This window comes from Dendrobium catenatum, unplaced genomic scaffold, assembly GCF_001605985.2.
Source record: "Dendrobium catenatum unplaced genomic scaffold, ASM160598v2 original_scaffold_161204, whole genome shotgun sequence".
Taxonomy (NCBI): domain Eukaryota; kingdom Viridiplantae; phylum Streptophyta; class Magnoliopsida; order Asparagales; family Orchidaceae; genus Dendrobium; species Dendrobium catenatum.
In genome coordinates, this window is record NW_021479630.1 from 561159 (window position 1) to 569383 (window position 8225).

The 8225-nt window shown below is 37.3% G+C and overlaps 1 protein-coding gene across 1 annotated transcript; it reads right to left on the reverse strand.

The window, feature by feature from the left end:
- Positions 1-4891: 4891 nt before the first annotated feature.
- Positions 4892-7969, reverse strand: LOC110092981 (probable protein phosphatase 2C 74). Its single transcript, XM_020817703.2, has 5 exons — positions 7222-7969; positions 6763-6942; positions 5750-5920; positions 5457-5636; positions 4892-5349 (listed from the first exon to the last, which is right to left on the reverse strand). Exons 1-5 carry the CDS (start codon positions 7849-7851, stop codon positions 5197-5199), a joined length of 1314 nt encoding a protein of 437 aa, XP_020673362.2. The 5' UTR covers positions 7852-7969; the 3' UTR covers positions 4892-5196.
- Between the last annotated feature and the right edge of the window lie 256 nt (positions 7970-8225).

Consider the following 8225-nt stretch of genomic DNA (forward strand, 5'->3'; position numbering starts at 1 on the left):
ATTGGAGGTTTGTTGCTTTGCTGAGCTGTTGAGCTCACTCTTGTTTTCTGGTGGCTTTCAGGTTCTGGGAAAGGGAAGGAGGTCCAGGAATAGATTTCAGAGTCTGATCCGTAGGTATTATTTTTGTACTCTTGATTTTTGTACAGACATGGCTCTTCTGCTCTGTTTCTTTCTGTCTGAGCCATGGTCTGTAGTTGTAGATGATTGTTTTGAGAAAAATAAAGAAAAATATAGATATTTTATTCCGCTGCATTTGATGTTTCATAGTAGCTCTGTGTGTGTCTATATTTGAGTTGAATTATTTGGAAGAATCAGTTCCGAAACAAATTCCAAAGCCAGATCCTGGTCTGTCTGTTCGTTAAGCTGGTCGCGGCCCAGTGCGGGCGGGATCCGTCTCGGGTCGGGTCGTGACAGTTGAACTAGCATAGCTTTGGGTGCAGCAGTTGGAGCATATTTTTGGGTATATCTATGCCAGCAGTTTAAAGCACTGTGCCCTGTTTTGCCGTAGATTTGGCATATGGGACGCTGGTTTGGAGGTGAGACCGGATTGGTGATTTGAGTAGCCGGAGGAGCTGATGTGAATGGGATGTTCTTGTTCCGGTTTGGGCGTCGTTGCGTGCGACCTTTGGAGTTATTTGTGGAAGTGGTGTAAAGGGCGGAGGCGGAAGAGGTGGACAGATCTTTTTGAATTTCTTGGTTGACATGGATCTCCTCACTGCAAAGTAATGAGTAGAGATTGTCAAGATCGGCGGGTAGCGGAGATGTGCGGATGGTCATCTTGAACGAATTGTAGGTCGACGGTAGGCCATTTAGGATGTATAACACGATGTCCTCCGGATCAATCTTGGAACCTGCAGCAGCTATGTTGTCGACAATGTTCTTGATTTGGGAGAGGTATTGTTGCATGGTGAGGTTGTTCATTTGAAGATGATGAAGTTCGTTCTTAAGTTGAAGAACACGAGAGCGGCTGGAAGGCTGTAGTCGGCATTCAAGAACAAGCCAGGTTTCATTTTTCGTCGTGGCGGTGATGACGTAGGGAAGTATCGACGGCGATATGGTTGAGAAGAGGGCGGAGATCAAGTTGCTATCTATTAGCCGCCATCGGGCAAGTTCTTGAGATTTTTCCTCTGGCGGCATGGGTTGGGTGCCCGTGAGATGCCTTGCGTAGCCGTTCGCCGTGAATTGCTGGAGAATCTGAATGCGCCAAATGGCATAGTTGTCTGCCGTGAGCGGATGAGGTAGGAGATTCTTGATGTTGGAAACCAAGAACTTTAGGGGTGTCGGAATACAGACGTCAGAGTGATCGTCGGCCGGGTTGGAGGAGGAGAGGGGAGGGAGGGAGGAAGTAGAGCTTTGATCCCCCATTAATGGCTCTAAGATACCATGAGAAAGGAGAAGAAAGGCGGAAACAGAGAGCGGGAGATGCGAGACTTTGAAAAGAAAAGTTAATTCAATATTAGATGTAGAATATGTTACAGTGAGTCTATATATAGACTTGGTTAATGGTAAATAGGTAAATAAATATGACTAGATACAGAATAGCTAGCTCATTCACTAACAAGAACAACAGGACTGACCATCCAAGAGGAATAAGAAGAAGGCTATCAATAAGGTGTTTTGAAAACCGGACCGGACAACAAACCGGAAAAAGAAAAGGTTCACGGTTCGACCGGTTAGACCGGTCGAACCGGGGTTGAACCGGATGACGTAATAAATAATAATATTATTAAAAAAAATGAAATAAGTGTTAAATTTACACTCATGTTCTAATCAGCAAATCTCAAATCCTTTATAATCAGCCATTTGGAACTAATCTTTTTAATTGCATGTTCCTAAATTCTTAAAGCTTCAAACCTTCAACACTTGAAGGTCATGTTCTGGGATTGCAAGCTAGCAGGAAAACAGAACACAATGGCAAGATTTTCTTAGAAATAAAAAGCTAAAATCATGATGTCTACACTGCACAGGTTTTGTTTTAATTACGAAATATATTATTTAAAGGAATTCCAAGGCATGGAGGTTTGAAAGCTAGCAGGAAAACAGAACACAACGGGAATCCAGTCACCGACAACAAGAATGATTTTCTAAGACTTCAAAGAAAATAGAGAAAAAGTTTCCATTATAATATCTTAGCTAAAGTTTAAAACCATGAAAATCTAAAATCATGATGTCTGCACAGGTTGCCTCATGAGGCAGCTTATGCCTTATTCGGTATATCTCAACCATTACAGCAAGCAATCAAGCATAGATGGAGAAGAAATGCAAGCTTAAATGTGTAAAAAATTACTCAAAAAAAAAAAAAGAAGAAATTCTCATATTCAAGAACCTGCTTCGGGATCGTTCGAGCTCGATGGGTCAGGTAGGCGGCCAAACCTGACTTCTTCCCCAACAACTGGCACGGTCGCCACCATCTTCAACGAAGGAGGAGCTGCAGCGACCAGACGAAGGAAAAAATCGAAGACGGGAGACGAGCGGCTTCGGGAGTTACGGAAGGTAGAAAATGACATTAGGTTTACCTTTACATGTTTTAGTGTTTTACTAATACTTGAAATACCGTATGATTTCAATCAGACAGTGGAAATCGCATTTAAGCTTAAGTGACCGGTTCTATCCCGGTTTCCGGTTCGCCGGGTTTGTGGTCCAACCGCCGGTCGGACCGGTTCAAAGCCGGTCCGTTGATTTTTCGGTTTTGTTAGATGACCGAACCGGCCGGCCGGCCGGGTGCCGGTTCAACCGGTTGAACCGGCCGGTCCAGTCTGATTTTCAAAACGTTGCTATCAACATATTTTTTGTGTTTTTGGATCTTAATAGAGCCTATGCAAATAATTTTAAGTAAACTTGAATAATTTAGGCAGCGCCTCTTAAGTGCAGTCCAATCAAAAGCAGGCCAGGAGGTTTTGGGATGGGTGACTCTTCTAGGTCAGCCGAGGATTAGTCACGCAGCCAAGCGCCTTTCGGGGGTGGCAGCTGATGGATACCCTATTCAAAAAAAAAAAAACTTGAATAATTTAGAGCAATAAGTTTTTAATAATTTTTATTTCAATCAATGCGTCAACTTTATATTTGGTTAAAATTATGATTGAGAAGACTTTATTTGGTGCAAGGCCCTAAGCAAAGGCCTTTAAGAAGTGGACATATCTTATAAATTTTTAAAATTATAACTTTACACTATTAAGTTTTTAAAGACTTTTGAATAATATAGATTTCGACCTTAAAAAAATATGAACAAATAATACATCACTAAAAAGATCTATTTAATTAAGAATAAACATAAAAATATTCTTTAAATTGAAAAATTTTGGAAAGTTTTAATTTTAGCTAATTTCTAATCAAATTGAATATCTCGATGACGCAAGTCCAATGACACAAAAGTGTTTCGATTTGCATCCAAATAAGCTCAAACTAGCAATTAAAATATATTTAAAAACTTTGTGGCATTAATTGAAGGACTAAATGATGTTTAAATCTTGCAAGTTTGTTGTTAGAACGGGTGGCTTGATGAGAAAAAATCAATGAGTTTGTGATCACTCAATTTTGATATTATTAATACACACAAAAGCTGAAAAGAATGTTCGTTAATTAAGGAAATAGATTCCATAATGAATGTTCATTAATTAATACATACATTTTTGATATTATTAATATAGATTCCATCATCTATAAGATTGATGCATGTCATCAACTTAAATACAAATGCATGTCAACTTCATAACCCACTTATGCCAATAATGTTAATGCATGTCACCTCCTATAAGTTCAATACATGCCATTAACAAAAGGATTGACAAGTGCTATCATTGATAACATCAACTCAATTCATTGCCTATAAGAAATATTCACGCCATTGACTCCAATGTTGATGTTTTCCAACTTCATCTCCTATTGTTAGCAATAACATTGACACATGCACACCAGTGCTCCAATGCATGTTTTTGACATAAAATCTTGCTATTGAAATTGACACAAAGATTTATATTGGACTTATTGGTCATTAGTATCTTCTAAAAGGATAACTATCGAATGGTCTAAAAATTGCAATGCCTCAAGGCTCTTATAACTAATTTAATCATTTATTTCATCCTACACAATTCATGTATATTACATTATATCAACACCTTCAATGTTTATGGAGAAGGGCATCATTTATAGCCTACAACAAACACTAGGCAATTATTTCAACTCGACTAAGCTCCACAATTTTTTTCCTCTCCGAGTTTCCAGAAAAAAAAACATAACTTATTTTTATGTAAGATGATAGGCTCTCATTTTATCTATTGTGAGATATTTTCAGCATGGAGCAAGTCTTGTCTATTTTTTATTTATTTCTCTAAATGTGTGCATATATTTGTCCGAAAATAATATGTACAATTCATATTCTCAATCAACATAATTATCTTGCAGACCAAAATATCTTTATCTTTAAAATCTTTCAAAATTTCAATATGTTATTTACTCAAAAAATCAAATGATATTTAGTTTGCAAGTTCAATGATAACCTCAAAATCAAATATTTGGTTCCCCCGCACATTTTTTTGAAAGAGTGAATTAGAATATGATAAAAAAGATAGAAAATTAAGGACACAAGCTCATTTTGAAAGTTCTTCCTAACTACATTGCCTCAAATCCCCTCCACTTGCTCTTGTTTTTTTTTTTTTTTAAATACTCATTTTTTTTTTTTTTTTTTTTTTTTTTTTAAATACTCATTTTCTAGTTTGAACTTATCACTTCAACCATTATTTATAAATCTCCTTCATCAATTATTCAATGTGTCTATTTTTCAACTTTTGATCATATAATTTTTTTTTAATAAACTAAATGTAAAAATATAATAGCTATGAATAGTCATCATTAGAAACTCAATGACATAAGATACTTTTCAACATATGCCATGTTTGTTATCACATCAACAACAATTATATAGTAATTGAAACATTACAATATGAAAAATTGTGAAAATCCTCTGTAGATATTGATGACATTTGCTTATGTCATCCCCAACAACATAAAAAACAACCAATTTCATTCCTCTTATCTCCCTCTACCATTTTCCTATCACCTCAAAAATTACAATCTTGTCAAAACAAATACTAAACTATTGAAGTAAATTTCAGCATTATTTACACGACCAAAGTAATAAATTCATTACTTTTGGGTCTATTGCTTCTGCTTATAATAATCTAATCTTGCCTTCTCTAACTATCCAATTGTACAAAAAGTTCGAAGATCCACAACCATAACAGTTATATCATCCCTATTTCCTCTATTGCATGAGATCTCCACAAGATCTTTGCAAGATTGCATTGAGTTCTTCTTCTTCATAACTACATCCACTGCTTCTTGATTGCTAACCTATAAATTATAATTAAAAAAGAAAGATATAATTAGCAATTAATCATTCTCTCTCTCTCTCTCTCTCAACTTATATTCATTAACTTAGGAAAATTTAGTAGCCAAACCTTATCCCACAAGCCATCAGAAGCCATTATGAGAAATTCACAATCTTGGGTCAATGAGAGCCTTCTAGTCTCAGGCTCAGAAATAATCCATTCTTTCAAGTTAACATCTCCAATTGCTCGGGAAATAGCTAATGAATCTTGTACTCTCCACACTCCATTATGGCAATTCACATAGCCTCCCTGGTAATAGCATGAACAAAAGTTCAGAAAATGCAAAATTGGAAATATTTAAGAAATTCAATCATATTTCCCATTGTCTACTCTAAAATTCATGATGGTGGGATCGCAATTACCAAGTTTTCGATTCGAATCCTCTCGTCTTCTCTTCCAGGACGATGATCAGTGGTTAGAGCATCAGCTATTCCTTTTCTACTCATGACTACTCTACAGTCACCAACATTGGATACATGCAATTCTCCATCCTTGAACAGCACAGTAGCTGCGCATGCTCCACTGCTTACACCCTGAAACGTGAAAGAGAAATGTTCTTGGTTGATCTAACTAATACAACAAATGGTACATTTATGATAAGAATTTTGAGCTACACATATACATTATAGCAAAATATGAAGTATAAGTAGTACATTCTTTAAATACTAGTATGAATTTAAGTAATTTGGTTACATTTCTACAAAATCATGACCACTGTTCATATAATCTAAAAATTTAATCACATTTAGTAATAAGATAGTGACAAAATACATTAATTACACTCTTACCTTTATCCAAATAAGTCACATATTAAAAATAAACACAATTGGAAATATTGTCTTCTTGTGTATCATCTATTGTCTCATATAGAATTTGGCTAAGGTTATATTCAGGTTTGGTGCATTCAATGGAATGCGCTAAATATTGAATGCGCCAAATTGTTTATGCGCCAAATTGTTTGACGTATTTAGAATAAGTCAAATCATTTGGCACATTCACCTAAGTCAGCCAAATTAAATTTTAAATTTACTATATCAATGTGCCAAACAACAGTTTGGCGCATTCAATGGAATATGTCAAACTGTTTAGCGCATTTCATTGAATGCGCCAAATTTTTTGGCTCATTCTAAATACGCCAAACAGTTTGGTGCACTCAATGGAATGTACCATTTTATTTGACTAATTTCCTTCTTTTAATTTTTTTTTAATACTTTGTTTCTATTTCTAATTTAATTAAACACTATGCTCCTTCTTAAATAAAATCCTTAGTAATAGTATACTCCAATATTTTTCTTGCAGAAATGGCATCCCAGCATTGTCTTCTTGTGCTCAAAGACAAACATCATTATTCAAATGGCTTATTGTTATTTCATACCTTACTAAGGAATTCGCTGTCCGTTATCAAATAGCCTGCTTTGATTGCCGATTCCAACCTGCCTTCTTCATCTCTTTCCTTTGCTTCTTCAACGGCAGTTATTATATTGTTTCCTAGCTTTTCAGAGACGAAGTCCACGGCTGCCCTTCCACCATGACCATCAAATACTCCAAAGAAAGCCTGAAAACATTAAAAAAACAGTAAGCTATCTATATGTATTCAACTAATAACACATCAAATGTTCATAATTAGTCGTATTGGTCCTTTTAAACAATCTCAAATGCATGAACCATATTGACAAAATAAGCAGCTTCTACTAATTATTGGATCAGCAAAACCAAAACTGTCAAATATGAACAATATGAAGAGGAGAAAGGAGCAAGTTTGGAGTCAAATTAATTACCGTTAAACAAAAAAGAAGAGCAAATTTGAATTTCTTAAAAGATGGAAGAGAAATACCTGCTTGGAATCTCCATGAATGTTTGTCATGACACCATAGCCATCCTCCATCATATGCCGAGTCCCTCTCCTACTTGCCAAGCAATATCCACTTCCTTCAAACTCCATCTCCCTCCCCACATCCTCATCCTTCCTAAAAAATGCCTCTCCGATCCCCAAGCTTCCATCGTCGCCACTCGGCGGAATTACAATCTTCGTCGGCCTCTTTCTCAACTTCTTAACCACCGGCGCCACCGCGCCAAATAAGCACTCACCGCCCTTCAACTTCTCGCCGCCAAACCTCTCCGCCTTCTCCGCAACCACCTCCACTGAAACAGATTGGAAACTCCCAGTCTCACACTCTTCCTTCCTCAATCCCCTCGAACCATCTCTCGCCTTCTTCGAGACTAAGACTGGTGATTCGGCGAGCCTCTTCCATGACAAGGATGACGGAGGAGGAGGCGAGGTGTTTGAGCAAAGAGCGGCCATGAGATAAGCCTTCCTAAGAACAGGAAAGAGGTGAATAAAGTTGTAGATAAGAGTCCATAAGCATTCCAACTGCTCCACCATCATTAAATCTTCTTCTTCTTCTACTTTTCTTCTTGATGTCCTCTTGATATTGATTTGTTCCAAGGTGAAGGTGGCTTGCATTTTCTATCGCGAGATTTAAAAGGGAGCGGAGAGGAGGGAGAGGCAAGAACAAGTCTGTTTTTTGTGCTCATTTGGTTTGAACAGTCAACGACTGTGCTGATTCCTGGCTTTCAAATAAACTGTTCTGAATCCCTCGGGAATTATTCAAAAATGCGAGAGAAGAGGTCGGGCGGGGCGAACTGGTCGCGGCTGGAGAGGGAATCGCCGATTCATCGCCGAGTTGTTGGTGTGCTCTGAGCGTACGGCTGCTATTTTCACCCCTTTCATCAATGGCGTCGGTAGTTTAGTAGGTTGTTTCGGTGATTCGCTGGGTAGGATGTGGGGCGTTATTGCTTCAGGTGGCGTCTGTATAGCATCATCACTTTGGTTGACTT

Bases quoted from the DNA above. Each gene is read 5' to 3' on its own strand.
- LOC110092981 (XM_020817703.2), bottom strand. From the start codon at position 7,851: ATGCAAGCCACCTTCACCTTGGAACAAATCAATATCAAGAGGACATCA. The intron at 6,943-7,221 runs GTATTTCTCTTC...TAATGTTTTCAG, and splicing joins TTCATGGAGATTCCAAGCAG to GCTTTCTTTGGAGTATTTGA. The intron at 5,350-5,456 runs GTTTGGCTACTA...TATAATTTATAG, and splicing joins CTGATGGCTTGTGGGATAAG to GTTAGCAATCAAGAAGCAGT.